Source organism: Tyto alba, unplaced genomic scaffold (assembly GCF_018691265.1).
Source record: "Tyto alba isolate M040663 unplaced genomic scaffold, T.alba_DEE_v4.0 Super-Scaffold_1000006, whole genome shotgun sequence".
NCBI lineage: Eukaryota > Metazoa > Chordata > Aves > Strigiformes > Tytonidae > Tyto > Tyto alba.
The window spans coordinates 29770449-29794097 of NW_024881272.1; the positions used below are offsets into that span (position 1 = coordinate 29770449).

The window sequence follows — 23649 nt, forward strand, 5'->3', positions numbered from 1 at the left end:
AGCAGGAAGGGACGTCGCCAACCGCTTTTAGGGCGCCGGTTGCTGCTGAAAGAGCCCCGGGCGGTTCAACAGTGACTCGGGGACCCCCTGTCTCGCCTCAGCTCCACCTTCACACCTCGTGCCCGACCCCATCGGCGGCTGCGGAGGAGTAGGAGATATTTCGTGCACAAAATCAAAATAAGCATCTCGCATCACCTTCAGAACGCTTTATTCAGAGGCAGAGTAGTGCAGTGAGTGTAGGTAGAGTTTTAAAAAAAAAGAAAAACAGCGGTGAAAGATCAGGATCAACAGTTTGCTCTCCTCCTGGAACCAGTCAGTCCCCAGTGAGCCGGGAGATGTCCGTATGCCCAGGGGACATCACTGTCCTTTCTACAAAAAAAACAGCCCCCATTCTTGCACTTTCCCTGGTCTTCAGTGAAAAAATAATCTAAAATAAAAGTACTGTACAGATGGAAAAAACAGGCATGGTAATCTGAAAGAGATAAATAACTCCTATGAATATCATAGCTCCTCTCAGGCACCAGAGGACACAATAAGGCATAAATTTAGATATAAATTCTAACATTCATTACTATCATATTGAATCAACAGGCACCCGGGATGAAAAACTGATCTTGCAGGAGGAAAGCCTCTAAAATTGATCTGCGTTATTCGATTGTGTCATAGCTGGTCATTTTTTATGACCATTTCTGCTAGGCATATTTGTTTTGGTTTGCTGGTTGGTTGTTGGGTTTTTCTTTTGTTTGGTTGTTTTTTTTCTAAATCTAATCTAGCTTCTAGCCAGTATAATACCCTGATTTACACACACACACTTGTGGCTGGTGTACTTGCAGAGGCCTGGCCTCTGCATGTCTATTAGCCTTTTCCTGGACCTGCTCCACGTCTCATCTCTCCAACAGAATTCAAATGTCATCTGCTGCTGGCAGCACTCCCAGCTATCAGGAAGCAAAACCTCAAACAATCCCAACACAAGGCATGTGGTCCGTAGGGACAGCTCAGGCTCTGAGTCAGCCCTGCTCGGAGACTACACGGATCTCCCCATCCACAGAGCTGCTGCTCTGAAACACACTGTCACAAACATCAGGGAGAAAAAGTCCAATTTAAACATTAAAAGAAAAGAAAAATATGAGTGGAATAGTTTATTGCTTAAGTTGTACATGTGCAGTACAAATTCTAACAAAACACTTTTGGGCTTTTATAAGGGATTGGGAGGGGGAAAAAAAAAAAAAAACAAAAACAAAAAAAACTTTGGAGTGACCTATGGGACTGAGTAGATTATTTAAATGCGTGTTTCTTTGCCAAGCCTCAAAGAAAAGAAAGATAACATGTCTTTGTTCCTCAGAGTCTTTTATGTTTTTATGGCTATACTTAAAATTTACAACTGGAAGAAAAAGTTAATAAATGGTATTTATATATTGGTGCCATTTGGCAAAACTGGTCTGTTAAGCCCTTTTCCTCTCAACCACAGTAGTAGAGAAAAGTTTCAGTATGTCTGTGAAGATTACAGGAAAAAGTTTAGATTGGATTCTTACCTTATTTACTGACTCTTTGTTATTACTGTTGTTCCATTGTGAGCAGGGATAATAGGTGCAGGAAGATCCAGTTCAGGAGCATCAAAAAAGTATGCCTATGTTATTACAGAGGAGAAAAAGACTGTTTAGAGAGAAAGAAACAGTTCTGCCTCATCCCAGCTCTCTCTTTCCACGCCCACTGTTCACAAGGTACAAACAGCATCGAAATGGCAAATCTGGATCTTTTCTGTTTTTCAGATTAGATCAGACTAATCAGATTAGAAATGGTCAACTAAAATGGTGCTCCAAACTGTACTTTTACATAGAACAGTTAGCAGCTAAGGCCTTTGAAAAGTACCTGCACTAGAAAGGATCGGGTTGCAGATATTTGACTGTTTGCTGTTTTAACTGATGAAGCTGCAGGCAGTCTCCAGTGACAGGAGCCCCCCTAAAGTCAGCTGCATGTCTCCTGCTAATGCCAGAGTTGTGTTTTGCCTTTGCCTCCCTGCACGCTGAGCTGTGGGGAACCGAATCTACCTACTCTGGAAGCTAGGGGGAACAGAACTGAAGCTTGGAAGGTATTATTCTACTGAATGCAACTAAGAGACAACAAATAATTTAGATACTTGTCACTACCTATTTCAGTATCATTAGGGTCTTGCTTTCATAATGCTGACATTTTACTAACTTCTAGCAGATTTGTGTTTTCATACATAAAACTCATAAGCACACACTATATATTGAACAGTTGATCATTTTAAAGGATTATATAAGCATAGTACTCACTGGAATAAGCTGCAACTGGATACAATAAATGCTTTGCTGATACCATGATGAATTCCAGATAAATTTAAGACTGTTCTGCAAGTGATTTTGTGCTAAAGACACATTCATTATTGAGTTTGTTGCTAGCACTGTCAGATCAGCATCATTTTTTGCTATGTTTGAAATAATTGGAACTTTTACTTTGGAGGTTTTTCAGAATTATTATTTCTTTATTAAAAAAGATTTTTCAGCAACCAGCCAACCATTCCTTCCCTGCACTGATAACATGTCACCAATCCCAAGAAATACCAGATTAGAAAAGAGGAAAGGCAGTGTCATACCAAACAGCCGACAGACAGCAGGGCATGAAGCAGGACGATGCTCCCCACGGTTGCCAGCGCAATCCTCCGGTTGTCATCTCGGACAGCGGGCCAAAAGGTCATCACCAAAACAGACCCCGAAAGGCACAGGGAGAACATCATCAGGACCCAGCGCACCACTTTTTGTGGAATGATCCACAAAATCTGTAAAAGGGAGGAAAATTATTGTTAAAAAAACAGTGTGAAAGAGGGATTCATTTATTTAATGCATTGTTCTTTGACATTTCATCACTTCCAGCCAATTCGTGCAAATTAACGCATGCCTTATCTGATATGTCTCTCTTATTTGACGAAAGAATAACAGCAGCGATGAGCTTTACTCCCAGACACAAGAGGATATCCCCTGAGTTACAGCACTCCCTCCACGGCCTCTCCCTTGCCAGGATGGCCCAGGATGGTCCCTGCCAGGGAAACCTGTCCTCAGAGCCATCAGCATTGCCATCCCACACACCCGTGTCTGTACGCTGGGACACACACAGCCAGACTCCTGGAGCTGCCTGCCAGGCTCCCCAGCAGCACCCTTGCTTGGATTTGCTGCCTCTGAGATGACCTGTCCTGGGCTTTTCTAGGACCCACAAGGCATCTTTACAGTATACCAGCTTCAGCAAAAAGCTTTATTCTAGCCAAGCAAAAGGAGCAAATGATTTGTCTAGTCCCCAAGATTCTGACTAATAGGAACAACATTGTAAGAAACAGCAAGTTTTCTAAACCAGGACCTTTTTGCCAAGCACGTAATAGAGGTGTGCTCTTTAGGCCATACATACCGCTGTGGGGATGTAAATGAAGAGGGAGTAGCCATATACACACACTATCTCCAGGAACGAGTAGGAGACAATGTTCATGACTTTACTGTTCCTCCACATCAGGAATCCCCAGAGAGCAAGGGGAACAAGCCAAGCGTACGCATAAATAGTTGTTGCTGCAATAGACACTAGAAATAGGACAAAAGATTTAATTACTTAGAGTACCAGCCAGAATCAAACATGTAAAAGCATTTAGCCTGAAAACTAGAAAACTACCTTTGATATTACTTTCAAAATATAAAGTTTGAGTTATTAATAAAACTGAGAACTTTGCATTTACATCCAGTTTACACCCACTACTTTGCCAGCACTTCAAGTTAGTTTAAAAGTAAAGACACCAGAAAGTATTCTCTTGGTATTTTCAGTTTCTTTATTTCACCCGTGTACAAAACACTATCAATTTCAGTGTGAAAGGAAGAGCCACAGAGTAAAAAAAAAAAAAAAACTTACTTGGTTAAAACCAGAAATTTGGCTACTAACAGCTACTGAAAAATGAGAATAGAATCCAGACATGCTGAAAAAATTGAAAGAGAAGACAGACACGACTGTCAAATCTTTAGTTATTCAAGTGACTGGATTCCCTGGCAGCAGCATTCTTTCAAGTACACTGTGGATTTTGGGAACAAAGAGAAGCCACACTGCTCTGCAGGGACAGCAGCCTCCTCCATACTACAAAGAAAGGTATAGACAACTGACTCCTTATTTTTGAGTTCCATGGAGTACCTATCAGTTGAGCCTCTTTTGCTTATTTTCGAGTTTTCGAGAAGGTAACAACTTCCAGCCCTCGGTAGGTGATATGAGTAATACTCTAATTCAGCCATTTGCTGTCCAAGGCCTGCAGGCTCCTAGGAGGCCGTGGATCCAGAAAAGCACCTACAAAAGCACCACAGTGGCCACTGCTGGGCTTTCCCTCTCTGTACAACAGTGCATGCACTAAGGCTAGAAAAATAAACTGCTCTAATTACTCCTGCTTGCTCTACTAAAACCCTGTAACTACTTTATGCTCTGGAAAAATAGGGTTCTGCCAGTTACAGCCCACTTTAAGGTCTCGTTGCACATCTCTAAAAATTTAAAGAGAGCAATCAATCAAAAGACTCTGCCAAATCAAAGCTGTGACCTGTTTTTATATTACTTCATTAGCACATTGAAAAAAAAAAGAAAAAACACACACAAAAAAAACAAACGCACTATCTCAGGACTGTATCAACTACTTACAAACCTTTTCGGAACTCGGGCACATAGTGGTATGTTGGTTTGCCCAGATGGATGAAGAAATTCGAGAGATTGCCACTAACAGCAATGGTAAAAACAAGTGTGGCACATATCCAAAACGGACCTTAAAAGAAAACAAACAAGTTCAATAACAACTCCTCTTCCCTCTTGTTTTTCAAGGTTAGCAAGTGAAATGAAATAAAAGCTTGAAACATTGAGCACAGAGAACTTCTCGCACCTCATACCTACCGTAAAGGTCAGGATTGCTGCGGATATACAACCTTACAAAGTTCTTCCCTGGTACTGGGAAAACTGAACCTTTGATTCTGTCCAGGACCTATGAAAACATACAGATTTGTCTGACTGAAAATGCAAGAAGGAAAAACCTGGCTAAGGCATATTTCAAACAATAGCTCTCCTCTGGAGTGCAGTATTAACCTGGTACGTGTCCACATCAAAGAACGTCTGGTAGTACTCAAATGTCCAGAAAGGGGCACTTTTCTTCTGTCCTGCAAGCAGCTGTATGGTGGGAAAGGCAACATGGAAAGCATTACAAGCATGCAATGTATGTGTTACTAGTTCATTTACACAATAGTTAAGTGATTTCTATACCCAGATAGAAGACAAACTTAACAGGGTGCTGCTTACTATGAATTATTTAATGGTTTCCCTTTCCCCCTCTAATATTCATCATTACCAGCAGCTAGTCTCTTACCTCCCTGCCAGCAGAATAGTGGCCTGGGGTTCTACAGAACAGCCTGATGCCACCTTCTGCCACAACATTTATAACACATGCCTTCATTGGCATCACAAGTTCCCCCACCGTTGCTGATGGCTGCACTACCCGAACCCTTCGGACAAGCCCTGCCTCTTTCAAAGTTTCCTGCTCTCCTGCCAGAGTCACCAACCCCACAGCAGAACCGACAGAAACAAGCAGAGTGCTGTGTGTTTAGCTGCTGCTGCGATCATCTCTTGGCATATTTGCTTAGCTTAAATCACCACTGTTTCAGTACTATTTCCTAGGCTGCAAACCACAACAGCTGAAGACCCAATGCACATTTGCTTCTGCCAATTCTGCTATGGAGAAAGCAGTCTGAGACAGAGAAGCAGAGTTTTAAGTCACACAACATAAATCCCTGGCGTCCTCTAGAAATCTCTCAGTGTTGTCAACACCATTTGTGTACGCACTGATGGAGGCACTGTAGGTGGGAGAGCATTACCTCTGTTTTATCTGAGTCATCTGTCCCCAGTAATTCATCATCCTCTTCTCTCCCTGGCTCCTGCAGACGGCCGTGCTGATTCTTGGGGATCTCAGCTGGCTCATCGATGCTTATTGTGGTAGCGTCAGGATTCGCTGCAAGCAAATTAGCTGCATCGTCAAATTCTGCAAGTAAGTACATTACGAGATAGGCGATGATCAAGCTACCAAAATTTTTTGTACTCGTGGCTCAAAAAACTACATCAAGACCCCTACACAGCCTAAGACAGGCTACATCACTATCTTAGGCATGTCATAGATGATCTGTTTCTGAAAGCCCAAACTGACACAGATCAAGCTGAACATTTCGTTAGTTAATAAAGTGTGAGGCTGTCTTTCCTGGTAATCTGCCTGCATTATGATAAACTAACTCCACAGTTAGTAGAGTTAGTTTATCCTCAATACAAAGACCAGCAGGACTCTGCAAGGGCAGGGGGAAGCCGCCTCTCTGAAGAGACTGCAGAAACGGGTAATTTTAATCTTCCCCAAAAATTAGTTTTTCAGACCTGAATTGATTTATCAAAAATTAAGGAGGTCTGAAACTACAGTCCTTTCCAAATTACAGAGCGCTCTGCCCATTTTCAGCTTTCATTTCCCATCACAAAGTATTTCAGTTAACACCGGTTACATTTTTAGCTCACCAACACCACAATTTCATCTCAGGAAACTGGAGGTATTTCTGACACCACCTGCGAAACTCCCACGAACCTTTCAACCAGAGGAAACTCAGAAATGCTTCCAAGTCTCTACGCTCCTGACCGCTCCATCAGCGGGGCCCCACATCTACCCCCGCGACACCCGCTTTTACCTTGAAATTTGAGGTCATCCACAGTCGCCATTCATCCGCTTAGGTTGAGGAACCGCTCCCCGAGGCCCCGACCCTCCTGAAAGGCAGGCGGCAGCGCTGACCCCCACGGCCCTGGCCCTCCGTGCCGGCCCCCGCCGCCGCCCGCGTCCCCTGACGCTGCCCCGGCCAGTGCCCCCACGCCAGTGCCCGCCCCACGAGTGGCCACCCCCACCCCACGCCCGGGGAAGCCACCGCACCTCCGGGCTCCACAGCCCAACCGCTCCCGGCAGCGGCCGCTTTGCTCCCTTAAAGGGGCAGCAGGCGCTGCGCAGCTCCAGCCAATCAGCAGCCCCGCCGCCCCTCTCTCCCACCCTGCCTCGACGCAAACAGACCGGAGACGCTCATCACGCCGGCCAATCAGGGGCCGCGCCGCGCTTCCTCTTCCGCCTCCGCCCATCCCCTTAAAGAGCCCGCCCCGCCGCCCCGAGCCCTGCTGGGCAGGCGCTACACGAACGGGGCAACCGCGGCTGTATTCTGTCATATACGTATTCTATGTGCATTATAGATGTATTATATATGCATATTATAGCCGTATATACACACGTAGGTTATATATAGAGCTATATATTTATATATTCTACTATATCTATTACATATTTTGGCAATTTGTATTTATATATATATATATATATATATATATATATATCTATATTGGGGGGGGTCATCCTTTCAGCCCCAAAGTGACAAATGCCAGCGCGCAGCAGAGCCGCAGAGGCAGGGCACTGTTTGCACTGCACAGACAAAAAAAAAGTGGCGGCCTTGAAGCATTGATGGTCCCAGGCGGTCGAACACGTACCTGCTGGCAGGGCCTGTGGACGTAATCCTCGTCTGTGGTTCAGGGAAAACATCTCAGTTCGGCTCCTCTCGGTAGTAAAATACATGGCGTATTTGTGAACGAGCCTTAAACTGTGCCGTGAGCACTAAAAATGTCATCGTCATCGATGCCTTCGGTGTGGATGGAGATGGTGTGGCCGACAGGCTCCTTGCTCAGGTGGAGGCTGAAGGCCACGGAAAGGTGATGGCATGCAAGGCAAGGCAGAAATTTGACCAAACACGTGAATGTTTTTCCTCGCCCTCTACCTTTGCCCCGGCTGTTGCGCTGCATTCCGGTCGGGAGCAGTCCGACCTACTCCACCACGATGTTCAGCCTCAGGGTATTCCTACAAAAAATCCTGATTCTTCTGCACGTTACTACGTGCGTTGTTGTTGGCAAAACACTGATGATGCTCTTCCCCAACACCATGAAAAGATACATCCTAAAACAGGGCGAGAAGAGCAGAATGAATAAGAATCCAAAGTTCAGCTACGAAAATTGGGGTCCGACTTTTTTCAGCTTCAAGTATTTGCTCTTCGTGCTGAAGGTGAAGTGGAAGAGGCTGGAGGACGAAGCCTTTGAGGGAGATCCCGCTCCCAACACGCCGGTGGTGACTTTCAACGGGGAAGTTTGTCACCTCTTTGATTTCATGCAAGGTCAGTCAATCAGCCATGGCGATGGGTTTGGTTTGCTAAGACGATAAATGAGGAGAAGAGGCTGCTGAGGGAACAGGGACAAGCAGCTGGCATGAGGGTGCACGACAAAGATGACCAGACTAACAGCACTCATTTGGTGGAAAAGATGCAGCATGTTCTCTCCAGCTGTCTGCCTCTTGATTTTCAAAAATAACCTGCATTTATAATCCTGGCTTGAAAAAGCTGGCTCTGCCTGGAAATACCTTTTCACTGAAAACCAAGGTAATAATTTGTTTTAGGGAGGGAAGACCCAGAATCGGAAGGGTGCACAGTGATTCACAAGTGTTGGCTGTCATTCCTTGTACGTACAGAAAGTCCCACACCAGCTCCCTCAGCCAGCCTGAAGCCTGGAAAGCACACGTTGTTTTTTTCCAGATTCAAAGAGGCTAGAAATAAAGCAGAAGAAGAAAAAGGAGCTGCTTTGTACTTTGTCCACTGCCTCCCACGGAGATCTGTGTATAACATGGAATTAATCATTAAGCTACAGTCTCGATCCCCATGGGAGGGATTACATCCTTCCCTAACTCTGCTTTTCTAATCATATGTGTGTATATATATATATGTATTTATGAAGACAATAGTATGCAAATTTGGAAAAGAGATAGTATCTACAGGGAGGCACTCCCCTTATTATATTCTTTAGGATGTGAATCTATGTTAGCAGGAGTTTTTGAAATTAAGCCCAGCCAGAAGGAAGATCTTTAACAAATTTCAGATACACGAGCATAACCATACACTAAAAGAGGTGCTTAAATATCCTGCAAGTTCTCTTAAATCAAGGCCTTGCAAACAGATGCTAGTACCTGTGGGCACATACTGTGTTAATTTGTAAGCAACTTCATAGACTTTTTTGCCAGTGGCTTGTGTAGCATTAGTTTAATAAATAATAACCAGAGTTCTGTTTGGATGGGAAATTGCAGAAACACATTGAAAGCATGAAAGCCTGTGATGCACAACTGAAAAATCTGCAGCTTCCACTCAGCTTAGCTAGGACTGACACCTCTGAAAAAAATCAAGACCTGTCCAGTAAGTTAATTCAAAGGCATTAGGACTCTGCTTGCATGTCCATCCCTGAGCCACTGTGCTTCAAAAACCTTGCGGATGATGATGTTTAGTATTTTTGAAATTCCTTCATACTAAGGATCTCAGGGAGGCTGTGATGTGCTACGTGCAGTATATCCATTTTAGATCAGCTCCCTATCCCAAAGTGTTGGGAACTTGAGAGTTGGTTCTCGTGGTGAGGACATGGGAGAAGCCATGCGACTGCACGGTGCCTCCTGCCTGTCCTGGGCTTTACAAAGGAAAGGGTCCCCTCAGTTAAGCTCACTGCTGGATCCATCACTGGTCAGTACCGGGCTGGGGAAAACAAAGCATCTTTATGCCTGTTTTGCATAGGTGCAGATGTTCTGCTGCTGATTTTAATGTCCTAAGAAGAAAGTTATGGGTTAAGTGACTTAACTGCTGTTGCCCAGGAAACTCAGCAGCAGAGGCTCATTTCAGTGCATTAATTTAATTCTGTCCTTCCTCCCACTGCTGTTTTAACCAAAAACTGGTTTTTTTTTCCAGATAACCGACCTTTAATCCTGAATTTTGGAAGCTGCACCTGACCTTCATTTATGTTAAAATTTGATGAGTTCAACAAGCTCGTCAAAGATTTCAGCCCTATAGCAGATTTCCTCATCATCTACATCGAAGAAGCTCATGCAGTAGGTAAACAGTACAACCATCACAGTAATGCCAACCAAAACTTCAGACACGTGATCATTCCCTTTAGGAAGAAAAGTATGTTAGCAAAGGAGGGAACAGCAAACAAAAAGGAAACCTTCCTCAAATAGCAAGTGGCAACACCAAATCTAGGCACCGATTTGTGTCCCTAATTCTCCAAAATTTTACTCACACATCTGACTTTACCCTGAGGTACTCTGGTGAAGATATGTCTGTGAAGCGAAGCACATAGTTGTATCTTTATAAAACTTCCTCTCAGTGTTAGTACAGCTCCTTTTGGAAGAAAAAAAAAGGCATTTCTAGAACAAAGTGTACAATGCCAGCATCTTGTATTTTTTAAAAAAATAATTAATTTTTAACATGTCTCCAGAACAGGATGCAGACTCTAATTTGAAAAACTTAGTAAACAAACTATACATAATGTTTTATCAACACTGGTCTCTAAGTAACACATTGGCACTGATTTTATCCCAGGGTTAAGGTGGTATCCTAAAATATAACATTTATGTTTTTAAATTTTCTAACAATACATCACTTTCAGTAGTTGAGAAACAGATAACCAAGTCACTCATCAAAAACTTTTACTATTTTCTACTTTACTAGGAAGAGTTACGTGAAAATGTGTTTTTATGTATTTCTGAAGAAGGATGGTGTGCCCTTGCTCAAACGTTTCACTTCTCACAGATCTGAAATTCTGTTTTATAGGCTTAATGAGTAAAATCAAACAAAATGAGCAGCGCTATTGTTTCAACTGTGCTAAATGAACGGGTGCCAGCTGATTACACCACTTACCATTTTAAAATCCCCTCTGTGCCAATAATTTTGACAAACCTTACCCAAATAGGATGTATATCCCCCACCTGGTATCTTTCTGGGATTGATTTAATGTGGGAAAACGTCAGCTAAAATACGTCAAATATTTCCAAATCCAGGGCAAAGGAAAAATACAGTCTGCTGAAATTAAAGCAGAAAAATAATCTTAGGACCATTTATTTGAAAAGCTCTAGTACTCTCATACTCTGAGGGGGGGGGCGGCTTTCACTTCATGGCAAGTTTTGGTATTGGGAATAAACTGCAGTATTCTTTTAGCACAGTTTTGGGATATGACACATGGTACATCTCCACCCTTAACACCTATTCGAAATGTTCTTTGCTAAATCCCTTTCTCATTTGTTTTAGATGGATGGGCTTTTAAAAACAATATTGTCATTAAAAATCACAGAAGCCTTGAAGATCGCAAAATTGCAGCACAATTTCTTCAGAAAAATAATCCTTTATGTCCAGTGGTTTTAGACACTATGGAAAACCTGAGCAGTTCAAAATACGCTGCATTGCCAGAACGACTGTATCTACTTCAAGGAGGGAAGGTCATCTACAAGGTAAAAAAATATCAACAATAATAACGAGCACAATATATTGAGATTTTTGAGTTTCAGAACAATTTGAGCATGCTTTACATTTAATAATATTCCATTCTGCTCGAGAGAGAAAAGTTTCACAATTCACTGTAACTGTGGAGAGAAAGGGACTTGTAGCAAAACTACTCTGGGCCTTTATAATGCACGTATTTGATGTGCAAGACCTCAGTCTTGCTCAAATACTTATCTTTTGGCTCATTGGGAAACCTAGGTACATCTAAGCTGAGATCCAGGAACACTTTCCAGCTCCAGGATCCAGACATTGGCCCTGTCCCAGTTACACAGCAGGCTGTAACCTGTGCATACACCGTCTCCCACACAATGGCTGCCATGCAGACGAAGCCCAGGCACACCTGCCCACAGTTCTGGTGTAGCTGCTGGGCACAAAAGGATTTCTGCAAAGCAGAAATCAGCTTGAGCATCACTGTGTACTTTTATTGCCTTTGCAGGGAGGAGTGGGGCCTTGGAATTATCACCCCCAGGAAATACGCACTATCCTGGAAAAACTCAAGTAGAAAAAGAAAAGAGGACTTCAGAGTAAAGACTATGTGGATGAAAAAGCTCAATTAATATGTTTTCATAGACATAAGAAGAAAAAAAATATTAAAACTAACAATAGAGACCACATGGAAAAGAATATTGTGTGTGCATCTAAAGAGCATCTCTAATGTGGTTCATGATGTGTTTGTCTAGAGGTTTTCAAGTCTCATCACTACAACCCCAACTACTGCAGCACTGCAGTATCTTACTACGCTTATACCACATGCAGTAACGAATAGTAGTTGGGTCTGTTATCTGTCATGACGGGATACCAGCGTGTACATTTGTAAGGAATATCCTGCAGGATGAACTTCAGGGGTGGTGACATTTGAAAAAGTCGACTGGCATGCAAAACGACCTATTTCCCATTATTAGGATTCTCTTTCTCTTGAATACATAGAATTTTCCTAAATGTTCACTTTTGCTGACTTCACAAGGATTCTGAATAAGACAATCTCTATCAACATTTGTTTCTATTAATATTTCTTATGACAGTCATAGCATAAAGCACAGACGGCTGTGACCCGATTGTTGAAAATATTTACAGAAACAAGGGATTGATCTGCATTTATTAAAAATCTATCAGAGCACTTCATATGGCTTCAGATTATTTCCCTCCCCGCCCTGCCCCCTCTCCCCTCTATTTCTGAACATTAGTAGACATTTATATTCATCCTAATCTTAAACAGTTTGAGTTGATGAGAAAGCTACCAATTTAAGAACTTCTGATGGATTTGTTTGACGGTAGGAAATAATACATCCCATTTAAGTATTTCACGCTTTTTTTTTCTATTTAACTCAGAGTGCAAGGGAAACATTTTACAGGAGATTGAGTTTTAATTCATATATTAAGAAATACCAATATAAACATACTAATTTAAATGGACTCAGTTATGTTCAAGTGTTCTAGGGTAACAGCCTAGGTTATAGAGCTAGAAAGCTGTTACTACAATTAGCAGGAGTACTGCATTACATACATTGAACGGGTGGGGAATACATACTACATCCATACCTTCAAAAAACACATTAATACAAGGTTTTAGTAATAAATACTCTCTGCACTACATATACCAAAATTTAACTTCTCTATAAAAAAAAAACTGAAGTACAAATTTAAGCTGGACTTAAGTGTTTTCTGCTGTGCCCTCTGCCATCACCCGGTGCACTGATACAAAATGATCAAAGGCGGATTTGATGATGAAACGCAAGTAAGTGGCCTGGAAATCAGGAAGCTGTAAAAAGAAAAAAAAAGGTGTTATTGCATTCTCTGCAGCAACGTAACTATCAAACAACATTTGCAGAAGTTTGTTAGACAGAAGGATCTAGATATTTCTGTATCTGTTTTTGAACTGCACATAAATCAAACTCTTCCAATGCATCTAGCCAGCTTCAGAGTTCCTTTAGATGACAGCAATTCAGAAAAGTCCCATCCCTCCTGAATACTGCAGACTTAAAGGTAACAACTGAAGGAGTTAGGATTGCCACACTTCTGGAAAGAGCTCTTTCACACAGTTAGGAGCAGTAGGCAGGTGCAATTTCATACCATAATCTACAAAGGAGCCATCAGGAAGTGCAATTTCATACCATGGTGTACAAATTCCTAAATCTAATACCAACTTAACAATAACTGTAAATAAAGACGTTTTGTTTTTTCATGGTTTCTCCCCAGTTAGTCTAGACATCCCAATTCATGAACCAGTGCTGATGTACACTGTAAATACTCACTGGAAATTCTTCTACTTGAAGCTGTCCTTCGGTGTGTTGCAAATCTAGAAAATATATTTTAAAGCAAATAATGAAGAATAATGTGCAATGCTGTGAAAAGTTTTCACTTTCAGTGTTTCAGCATTCAAGAGAGTTTAAGGACCATGAACTTACACTGCATACAAAAATTTTTCTTTTTTTTTTCTTTTTTACAAGGTGATTTAAGAGAACAAATACTTTTTGCAATATCCCAGTGTATATATATATTCCATTCATTACACCGTTTTATAAAATGTTACCCAAGAGGCACTAAAAAAAAAAAAACAAAACAAAACCAAAAAACAAACAAAAAGCAAATGAACCAAATGCAAACAATGCAGGAAATAGCACTCTATTATACTATTTAAGTCTGTTCTTAAATTTTGGAACGCAAAAGCAAGTGCATGACTAGTGCTTTCAGCCCTCATACAGCATTTAACATCTCCAAACTGCTGCAGAGACCAGCAGTGTTCATAAAGTTCATTTCAATGTTTCTATTACATTAACATCTAATAAAATAATTGTCAAGCCACACCTGATTACTCAACAAACAGACATGGGGTTAAAATGACTCACTGAAAAAGATCCAACATTATTCCCACAAAAATCCCCACTGCTTCAGGTTCAGAATCTTACCTTTTTCAATGCACTCTTCAAAACCTACTGGGTCTTTAGATACGCTTCTTTCAATCCTTAAGGTCCGCACTAAAATATATATACATTTCAAATATCAACACAAATTTTGATTATTTCTCGATAATTATTCCATCGCTCATCTACAAAGCACTTTAAAAGCATTAACTAATCCATTCTTCCTCTAATTTATGGGGCAGGACGGTAATACAACCACCATCCTCACGTTCCAGGTTGGACAAACAAGTTTTCATGTCTTTTGAATAGCCTTTGCTAATGGTCAAGCTCCTACCGCCATTCTCTGATCTTGTAACAGTCCTTCCTGGTGTAGAACTCACATTTTCCTTCACATTATTTAAAAAATTAAGACTAAATCAATATTCAAAATAAATCACTAAAAGAGCAAGTATTGTAGTGCTGTTAATTAAATTAAGACAGCCAGTTCTAATGCAACAGAGCAGTCAATTATAAGCTCAATACAAGGTGGTGTAAGAACAAAGTAAGTGCAGGTGGGGTAGATTTTCCATCATTTCCTGATTTATGAAAAAGTTTGGACATGAAGGATGATTGCTTTGTGAAGTTTAATCTTTATGAATCTGTTGAAAATGGCTACTTATAGAATGTGACACTACTGTGAGAATTTATATACAGAGAGACGTTTTAACATACTATGTATTACCTCCTGCAATACATGAAGTCTTACCCAAGTAACACTGGATTGCGACTTTGCTGATTTTTACACATTTAGGAAAACCAATAATGAATTCCTGTGGGAACATGCCTGTGGTCGTCCAAAACGTTTCTGAATTTCTGTGGAGAGAACATGACAAGCCACACACTTGCAGCTTTCCATCTATAACCATCTTGGAATAAATTTTTCACAAAAATATAAAAAAGCACCACCACCACCCCCCAAAAAAAAAGGTTTTGCAACCTTTTATTTGGCGTCTTTTAAGCAAACCCCTGTATTGCACTGGGGAAGCTCTCTGGAGGTGTTAGTACTTTAAGGCTCTGGCTTTGTACCCGAGCAGTACGACAGAAGGGTTAAGAAATGGTGGGAGTCCCAGCAAAAAAAAAAAAAAAAAAAAAAAAAAAAGAAAAGTTAAATTATGCGGGAAGGCAAAGGACAGAGCCCGGCGGCAGGGGGTCTCTGAGGGGAGCGGCCGCCCCGGATGAGCCGCTTCCCGCCGAGCCCGCGACCCCCTCACGGCCCCTCCGCGCCCTCCTCACCCGTCCGCTACGTTCTCGGCGGGGTGCTGCTCGTCGCTGGAGGTGGCCATGACGAGGGCAGCCCCCACCGAGCTCCGGCACCAGTCGGCGACCCTCATCCCCCCCCACCCCTCGCGGCGACCGGCAACGAGAGAAGAAGGCCGGGCCTGCCGCTCCCAGGCAACGGCGGCGGCCCCGCACCCCCCGTAAAACCGCCCGTGAGGAGAGGCGAGAGGTTTGGGAACGGGGACACCGACACCCCCCAGCCCCCCCGCTCCCGGCATGCCCCGCGCCGCGTCCGTCCCGGTGCCGGTGTCGGTCCCCGCCCCCCGGCGCGGCCCCGCCCGCCGCCCGCGGGCGCTGCGGGGATGGGCGGCGGGAGCGCCGAGCCGCGGTCCGGCTGACGGCGCGTCGGGGCGGCCCCTTTCCCGGGGCAGGTAGGTTGTGGGGGGCCGGGCCGGTGGCCCCGGCGGGGGCGCGGGGCGCTCGGCTCCCTGCCCCGCGGCTGCCGGGCGGGGCGCGGGTGGGATGGGGACCCTTCCCCTTGCGCCCGGTCACGGCGCGCTCAGCCTCGGGCAGGGCGCGATCCCTTCGCAGACACCCCACCACCACCGCTCCCGACCCGTGTAGGGCCCGATCCCCCTGCCGCCCCCTCGGGGCTGGACTCGGTCCCCTCGGCCCCGCTCCTCCCGGGCAGCGCCCCATCCCTCCAGCACCCCCTTTCCCCCCACCTCGGGCAGAGCCTGAGCTCCTCCCGCCCCCCAGGACCTCAGCCCCTCAGGGTAGGAGTGGGCAGGACCCCGTCCCTCCCCTGCCCCCCCTCCCCAGGGCAGGCTGCCCCCACCAGGACCCCCCCAGCTCACAAACCAGAGGCCCCCCCTGTCACCAACTGGGCTAGACTGGGAAAGAGGCGGCAGCAGCCTGCCCACCCTCGCAAGGAGGGAGATCCCCCAGCAGGCTCCACTGCCCTGCTGCAGTCAGCCATTTGCCCTCCTCCTCCTCCTTCCCGCCCCCCAGCCTGCAGCAGAGCCAGGCCAAGCAGCGGGGGGCCGCTTCCCGCACACCCCCAGACCCCCTTGCCGCTGCCTGGGAGCCAGCCCCGGTCACAGAGTGGCCGGGCCCCACCAGAGCAAAGGCCCTTCACCTCCCTGCCAGCAGCTGGGTTCAGTTCCCACTTGACTGGTGTTTGATGGCAGACAGCGTGCACCCCTCTTCCACGCAGCCCAGCCTCCCTTGTGCTGCAGGGTTACGTGGCGCTCGGGGCACTGAGGAGAGCTGCCAGGGTTTGGGGTCTTTCCTGAGTAGTGTTTGTGGCTATTCTTGACCTGTCTACGGTTTGTTTTTGCAGAACTGGACGAGGGGAATGTCTTACTGTCTCCACTCAGAAAGCCATTTGGATACTGGGCCGATATATGTGCGTGAAAATGGGAAGCTGCATGTGGTAAATCAGGGTGCAGGTGGCATACAGAATGTCACTCCCAAAACAAGACCTTTTAGGCTGTTTTCCAGAGGATTTTCGGTGGAGCTTTGTATGAACAGGGAGGACGATAGGGCAAGGAGGCAGAGGACTGATCATTTCATCTTCACATACACTAAGGAGGGGAACCTCCGGTACTCAGCCAAGTCTCTCTTCAGCCTAGTGCTGGGTTACATTTCTGACAATGTTGATCACATTGACTCATTGATTGGTTTCCCAGAGCAGATTGCTGAAAAGCTCTTTTCAGCTGCAGAAGCAAGACAGAAGTTCACAGAACCGGTAACAGGACTGAGGGCTCTACAGAAGTTTACGGAAGCATATGGCAATTTGGTGCTATGTTCGTTATGCTTGCGGAATAGGTGAGTGTGTTCAGTAACAAATACCATTATCTGCTAGTGCTTTTTGGTAGCACTCTTAAGGTTTCCCTTAAATTATTTTCTGTCAAAAATAATTAAAAAAAAAAAATCTCTTGGTCTTATGACACCACCTAGTTTTAATGAAATAACCTGAGCCTTATTTGACTCTTCTGTTTGCTTCCTTTTGTCCCATTCCTTTCCTACAAGTGCAGCTGCTGGTTTCATCCTAAAATATAAATCTAAAATACAGGTAACAGATTACATTCATGTTAACTAACAGGGGTTTGATGTGAAGGATTAAGCCTGCAACTATTTTTTAACAATAATCAGCACTTCAGTAGCAATCTGTGTTTGGTGCATTCTCAGGTATTTCATGGGATGTTTTCGTAATTGCTGTTTATAAGCATTTAGTGTACAGTCAGCTGAGTATGCTGAAAATACTCCCTTGCAAACTGTCTGGGTTTATTTACTATAAGCTTGCTATCCCATTTCATTTTGGGGGCTCAGAAGATGATACAATCTTGTAGGTAAGCTACAGGCTTTGAAGTCTGGCAGGTTTTGCCTTAATTTTTTGTGGTTTCCATCCCCATATTGAACATGCTTGAACAAGGTTCTGATTGGAGTCCAGCACCAGTTTTTCCATCATCTCAATGTCCACGTTGTCTTTCGCTAAAAGAGAGTCTTACCAAGCTTAAAACTGGATTATGTTTTCAAAGCCTTGCTTCTACTGAAGTCTTTCCCAGTAATATAACCAGTCTATCTTCCATCTGTACACTTGAAAAAGGGATCGTTTATCCAGTTTAAAATCAAAGTACAGGCACATTCATCTGAAGTGCCAAGGGTGTTTTGAGCACAGTAGGAATGTTTGAGCAGAGGTCAATTACCCTTTTGTTTTATCCTTTAAACCTACTCCCTTTTTATCTCTGGTACAGATACTTTTTATGGGCTTAATTCAGAAATGAAGTTACTTCTGGCATCTTTTGCCATTACAGAAAGCTGGGTTAAGTATCGAATCTTTGAAATCCAGGAAGTAAGGTATTAAAGCATTTTCTGATGAATCTTATTTCTAAAAGAACCCACTCTTCACCAGCCCCCTGAGCTAGTAGTATCTCTCGAGAATTGGCCTGTGCTCTGACTATGCGTACTGCTTTCCGCACAGCTGAATTGCGTGACAAACGGATTAGGTGGGATGGTTTGATAGGTGGTATACTTGCAGTGGGAGGATATTAATGTCCCCTTATTTGCATGGCCAAAGAGGTGTTCCTTGAGGGATCAAATTAGTAAGCACCCCTCATTTCAGCAGTGAAGATGCTGACCTTGGTGTTTGTTGTGCCTTGGGGAATATAAGGTAAATTCAGGAGAGATTTGTGAATTTGGGGCTTGTCTTGCCACAGGGACAGTAAGAGGAAAATGCAGGGAGATTAGTGAGGTAGTGACTGCTACGTGCTTATTACTGCATACTCATGCATGCCATTCTTTAGTGGTTTGTTCCGATCTCTAAACCTCCTACTGAATAGTTCCAGCACAGATGTTTGCATGGCTGCGGAGTGAATCAGATCAGGGAACCAACACAGCTAAAAAAATAACCCGCTGAGTAACTACTGCCTGGGGTGTAGTCACAGCTCTAGCTGGAGTCTACAGGTGTCCTGTAGGACTTTTAATCTCTAGTGAAGTATCTTATTTATGGACATAAAAAGTAAAATTTTGCCATTTTACAAGCTACTCTGATACATTTGAAGTAGATTTTAAACCTGAATGAACGTGGGTTTGTCTACACACTTCCTAGATACCGAGGAAGAGCAGTTTGTGAAGTTGATTTACAGTAAACTGGAATGCATATTTTGCTTTATTCTGAAATAAGACAATAATAATCTATATGGAAGTCCCTAATTGCAACGTTTGCAAGTTGAAGTCTTAAGTGTTAGTCCAATATTTTGAATTAAAGCAAAACCATGACATTTGTTCATGGAGAAGACTGGGAATTCAGATGTGTTGTATGCAGACTGCACATAAAAAGGTAGTTAGGACAGCTGGCTAATTTCTGTCAATTTTCACATAGATGCTTATAAGAAATGACTGCATTATGCTTGTGACACTTGTGGGATGTAGGTGCCTTCTTATGTGCCTGAACAGTGATAGCGTTTGTTTTCTTCTCTTTACAGATACCTTGTTATCTCTGAAAAGCTAGAAGAAATTAAGTCTTTCCGGGAGCTGACGTGTTTAGATCTCTCCTGTTGTAAACTTGGAGATGAACATGAACTGCTGGAACACCTCACCAAAGAGGCTCTGTCTAGGTACCGATTTCCTGATGCATTGCTAAAAATGATACTTTCTTTTCCTATCACTGAGCAGTTCAAAGAATCAGGCTGTGACTTTTAAAGGAAAGTTTCGCAGGCAGCAATGTGTAAGTTTGAAGATTTTGGTTCTTCATAAAACCTGTTCTCAAGGTAAACAAAACACAGAATTTATTGTACACAAAGCACATAACTGAGTCCTAGAAGGTCCTACAAATGTGCAAGATAATTTACTGTCTTATGTTTTTAAATCAACTTTTTATAATTTCCACTAGCCAGGTAAAAACTGCATCTTAAGCATTTGGAACGGCTCTACACCCTTTTTTCCTTTTTTAAGAGGAAACTTTATCGACCAATTTTTTAACCTTACCAGTGTTCCAGATGGAGATTTCTGCAAGCAGTAGGTTGAGTATTTAGTTGATTAACATTAAAAAAAAAAAATACGTAATTTTGTTTGATACTAAAGATTGAAAAGTAGAACATTTTGGAAATCAATAAGCAGGATGACTGCTAATTAGAGGATATTATGTTACTGTGAGATTTTGATGCATTTTGCATCAAGGTTTTGCCTTGAAGTGCTCTGGAGAATGTTTTAGTGTTATGCTTTTCCCTGAGTTTTGTTCATCTATGTTATAATACCTCATTGCTTACTTAAAATCATTGCTGTATCTCTTACCAAATCTGTCATCTCCCATTTTGCCAAGCATTTTTATCTTTTTAGTTTTGAGTGGTTTTGAAATTGGCAGCCTTGGTTTACAGAACCTCCGTGTATAAAGAATCTTATTGTCTCTGTTAGCAAACGCTTGTGCTCTAGGACGAGTTTGTCGCTGGAGCTCTGGGAATAGCTGGTCAAATAAGTGCTTCTGTTGAGCTAGTGGAGGCACTATAAAGATACTTGTTAGTCCTGCTAAGCCAGGCTTCTTTCTTGCTGCTTTTTACTAATGTTAACAAAGTAGACTGAAGGGTTGGCTGAGGAAGACCCCAGCCTTCTGACACAGAGTTTCAGAACATTTTGTAAAACTGTCTAAAATAATGATGATAAACTATGCGTTTGTATCTCTCCTCCCAGCGTAAAAAGGCTTCTCCTGAAAGACAACTGTTTATCAGATGCAGGCCTTCGCAGAATGACAGCACCAGTCCGAGTATTGAAAAAGGGACTTGAGAATCTTTTGGTATTAGACTTGTCTTGTAAGTACTTTGTGGTTTAATATTGGAAGCAACCTGTATCTTTTCTGATAAAGAATTTATTCTCCTTAATATTGAAGGAATACAATTAATTTGATGATTCCCATGAGCCAAGTACTCAACCTCAAATTTCACCAACAACTTTCCAGAAGGCACAGGTCATACTTGTCATCTCAGCCACTTGTTACTTACATAAATATTTTCAATAGCTTGAGAATTGGTATTGTAAATAGTTGTGTTTTGATCATTAGAGGGAAAAAGTCAGTTTTGACTCACCTTCAAAATACGAAGCATATTACAAAAAAAGGCCAAGACCCCCTTGTTCCAATATTAGCTTTTGGAACAAATAATTTCTTGGTATTCTGATAATTTTTCTCTACATCTTGCAACTTAATTAACTTTCCTTGACCTTACAGGTAACCCTAAAATCACAGATGTGGGAATTGGATACCTTCTTTCTTTCAAGAAATTGAATTGTTTGGACATTTCTGGGACAGGTCTCAAGGTAAAAAAATCATCTGTCTAAGTTTACTGGACCAGTGTAATCAAACATTCTTCCCCTCTGACTATTCTCTTTCCCTTTCACTAGGATGTTAACGCTGTCATTAAGCGGATCCAAATGCAGATAGGCCTGGTTCACTCAAAAGTGCCTCTGAAGGAATTTGATCATAGTAACTGCAAAACAGAGGGATGGGCAGAACAGGTATGGGGGTTTAAGTCTCTTTTAGTCTCTAGAACTTGACCTAATAGAGTACTAAATCACTGAATAGGAAAGAATAAGAGATAGAGTTGTTTCCAATACAATTTCTGTAAATTTTACAAGAAATGTTTTAACTCCTTCAAATGTTATTTCAGACAGTGTTGCAGTGGGAGCAGGCAGTTATGGAGGCCATCAAGCCACAAGACAACTTAAGATCCAGAACAGCAGCTCTGCACTTCTGTACGTAACTGCATAGAGACCACATAGTTTATTTGTTTTCTTTTTACAAGGAATTTTTTTTTTTTTTTTTTTTTTTAATACAAATGGCATCTCAGATGTGCGGTTTCAGCCATTTATGTAACAGCATTACGGTGTGTTTGAGTTTTTTCGTTTGTTAGACTGCTGGATAACTCTTAAAGTACAGCATGACAGCATGCTTAGGGCAACATGATAACTGAGTTTTCTCCTTAAAATTCCAAGTTCAAAATATAAATGTTATTTTTCCTAATACACATTTCAGCAAAGCAGTCAGTATTCCAAGTTGGCTTGGCCAAAACAACTTGCAACACGAGTATGCATTTTACAGCATAATTCTGTTTTTCACAAAATCTAAACTTGATTTATTTTTTTTTTTTCTGTAGATGGCAAAGCACACAGAATAGAGGAAGTAGTCAAATGCAAGCTGGTAGAGGCAGAAACAAAAGCATCTGGAAACTTGCAGTTTTACAAGGAAAAAGTTCAAAATTGCCATTTACCTTTGAAAAAGGAAGTTGCAGGGAGCCACGAATTAAAGAACAATAAAAAAAGAGCTTTGGCTGAACAAGAGAGAGAAAGGACTTCCAAACAGAAGCATCTGTGCCTCACTGTGGAGGACTGGGATTTGTTAAATACCTACTGAGTCAGAAAGAAGTGGGTCTTTTGTTTGTTGTTTTCTGGCTGATGACAGAATTTAGGCATATTAAGAGGGAATAACAAAGGAGACCAGTATTGTTAAATCTGGTTGCTGTGATCTGCTTGTGGGTTAACCTATGCTTGGGGAGGGATAGAGTCAAGGAGGAGGCTGATGATACTACTGTATATTTTCAATACATAATAATTTTTTCAAATAAAGTTTTTGTTGTCATCCTTAACTAATTATTTTGACGTAGATATCATTCACAAAAATAGCTGGTCCTAGCCCTCCTCCTCTCTTACCTCTCGAGACTAATCACTTGCAGAAGACTAATCACTGCAGCTCATCAGAAAAAAAGCTGCACTGTGCTTGTCAAGTGCCCTGGGACTTCAACAGTGCTGGTAGAACATAAACCTCAGCCTATAAGCACTGGGCTGTGCTGCTAGAGCTCTGACAAAGGGAGGAGGCAAAGAGGATAAGTACAAGCCCCAGGGGAGGGAGGCAGAGAGACAGTAACCCCTCGGTAACAGTGCAGAAATCCCAAGAAGAACAAAAGTGTCCCCTCTCTCTCATTTTAGCCCAGGAAATGAAAGCTGAAACTGGGTTAGTGTAGAGATTAGACTCTGCAGTTGTGATATATTTTCCCTTACAAGAAAATTCACTGCACTGGAGAGCATTCTGTGGTTTTAAAACGCATTTTCAATGTGCATGCATGCCTGCAATATCCTAACTGTACTTCCCCATCTGAAAACATTCAGGGAAGTTTATAATTCAAATATGAATTATACATGTTTGCTGTAAAGGAACCTAGACACTCAGACTCATTCTGTCTTGGTCTGTCAGAAGTCAGGAGTACAGCTGTAATGCTGCGGGTGTGTTTATCATTGAATTCCTGCCCCAAGTGTTTCTATCAAAATTGGCTGAGTTGCACAGTGCCTGTGAGTTGGGGCACTGCGACCATCATTCTGTTCTTAGGCCTCTCAGGCCAAGAATTTATGACGTTTCCTCTACTAGTGCTTATTTAGAGGATATCCTTTTACACTGTTGTTTACCATAATTCATCAACAAGAAAAGCAACACATTCTTGGAAATCACAAAGAGGTCAAGAAAAGGAACTTCATGTCAAACATGCATAAAGAGCTAAACCCCTTCCTCGCCTTGTTCTTTTATTGATTAATTTACCTCAAAAAAG

The 23649-nt window shown here is 42.7% G+C and overlaps 4 protein-coding genes across 6 annotated transcripts; 2 read left to right on the forward strand and 2 right to left on the reverse strand.

The window, feature by feature from the left end:
- Nucleotides 1-191: 191 nt before the first annotated feature.
- On the reverse strand, nucleotides 192-7073 carry YIPF1 (Yip1 domain family member 1). Of its 2 annotated transcripts, none has more exons than XM_042807069.1 (10): nucleotides 6974-7073; nucleotides 6738-6813; nucleotides 5892-6025; nucleotides 5110-5190; nucleotides 4921-5008; nucleotides 4679-4795; nucleotides 3421-3587; nucleotides 2618-2800; nucleotides 1533-1627; nucleotides 192-472 (listed from the first exon to the last, which is right to left on the reverse strand). In XM_042807069.1, the coding sequence occupies exons 2-9, from the start codon at nucleotides 6766-6768 to the stop codon at nucleotides 1538-1540; spliced, it is 891 nt and encodes a 296-aa protein (XP_042663003.1). In that variant the 5' UTR covers nucleotides 6769-6813; nucleotides 6974-7073; the 3' UTR covers nucleotides 192-472; nucleotides 1533-1537. The 2 variants fall into 2 exon arrangements, with proteins under 2 accessions (XP_042663003.1, XP_042662996.1); XM_042807062.1 differs by having other exon boundaries at nucleotides 5892-6055.
- Nucleotides 7074-7537: 464 nt separating this feature from the next.
- Nucleotides 7538-12430, forward strand: DIO1 (iodothyronine deiodinase 1). Its single transcript, XM_009974220.3, has 4 exons — nucleotides 7538-8246; nucleotides 9852-9995; nucleotides 11190-11389; nucleotides 11878-12430. The coding sequence occupies exons 1-4, from the start codon at nucleotides 7916-7918 to the stop codon at nucleotides 11941-11943; spliced, it is 741 nt and encodes a 246-aa protein (XP_009972522.2). The 5' UTR covers nucleotides 7538-7915; the 3' UTR covers nucleotides 11944-12430.
- An 89-nt stretch (nucleotides 12431-12519) lies between these two features.
- HSPB11 (heat shock protein family B (small) member 11) lies at nucleotides 12520-15840 on the reverse strand. 2 transcript variants are annotated; one of them, XM_033008773.2, is made up of 5 exons: nucleotides 15575-15840; nucleotides 15048-15154; nucleotides 14348-14416; nucleotides 13694-13737; nucleotides 12520-13200 (listed from the first exon to the last, which is right to left on the reverse strand). In XM_033008773.2, exons 1-5 carry the CDS (start codon nucleotides 15835-15837, stop codon nucleotides 13093-13095), a joined length of 591 nt encoding a protein of 196 aa, XP_032864664.2. In that variant the 5' UTR covers nucleotides 15838-15840; the 3' UTR covers nucleotides 12520-13092. The 2 variants fall into 2 exon arrangements, with proteins under 2 accessions (XP_032864664.2, XP_042641702.1); XM_042785768.1 differs by lacking the exon at nucleotides 15575-15840 and adding an exon at nucleotides 15279-15533.
- A 35-nt stretch (nucleotides 15841-15875) lies between these two features.
- Nucleotides 15876-22695, forward strand: LRRC42 (leucine rich repeat containing 42). Its single transcript, XM_033008881.2, has 8 exons — nucleotides 15876-15990; nucleotides 16902-17389; nucleotides 19549-19680; nucleotides 20750-20868; nucleotides 21282-21370; nucleotides 21455-21568; nucleotides 21721-21805; nucleotides 22207-22695. The coding sequence occupies exons 2-8, from the start codon at nucleotides 16917-16919 to the stop codon at nucleotides 22461-22463; spliced, it is 1269 nt and encodes a 422-aa protein (XP_032864772.1). The 5' UTR covers nucleotides 15876-15990; nucleotides 16902-16916; the 3' UTR covers nucleotides 22464-22695.
- Nucleotides 22696-23649: the final 954 nt, after the last annotated feature.

Bases quoted from the DNA above. Each gene is read 5' to 3' on its own strand.
- YIPF1 (XM_042807062.1), bottom strand. From the start codon at position 6,768: ATGGCGACTGTGGATGACCTCAAATTTCAAG. The intron at 6,056-6,737 runs GTAAAAGCGGGT...ACTTACTTGCAG, and splicing joins GGATGACCTCAAATTTCAAG to AATTTGACGATGCAGCTAAT. The intron at 3,588-4,678 runs GTTTGTAAGTAG...TCCTATTTCTAG, and splicing joins TGTGCCCGAGTTCCGAAAAG to TGTCTATTGCAGCAACAACT.
- HSPB11 (XM_033008773.2), bottom strand. From the start codon at position 15,837: ATGCCGGGAGCGGGGGGGCTGGGGGGTGTCGGTGTCCCCGTTCCCAAA. The intron at 14,417-15,047 runs GTAAGACTTCAT...TATATATTTTAG, and splicing joins CGCAATCCAGTGTTACTTGG to TGCGGACCTTAAGGATTGAA. The intron at 13,201-13,693 runs GTGAGTATTTAC...TTCTTTTTACAG, and splicing joins TTCAAGTAGAAGAATTTCCA to CTTCCTGATTTCCAGGCCAC.
- LRRC42 (XM_033008881.2), top strand. From the start codon at position 16,917: ATGTCTTACTGTCTCCACTCAGAAAGCCATTTGGATACTGGGCCGATA. The intron at 19,681-20,749 runs GTACCGATTTCC...CTCTCCTCCCAG, and splicing joins ACCAAAGAGGCTCTGTCTAG to CGTAAAAAGGCTTCTCCTGA. The intron at 21,371-21,454 runs GTAAAAAAATCA...CCCTTTCACTAG, and splicing joins TTTCTGGGACAGGTCTCAAG to GATGTTAACGCTGTCATTAA.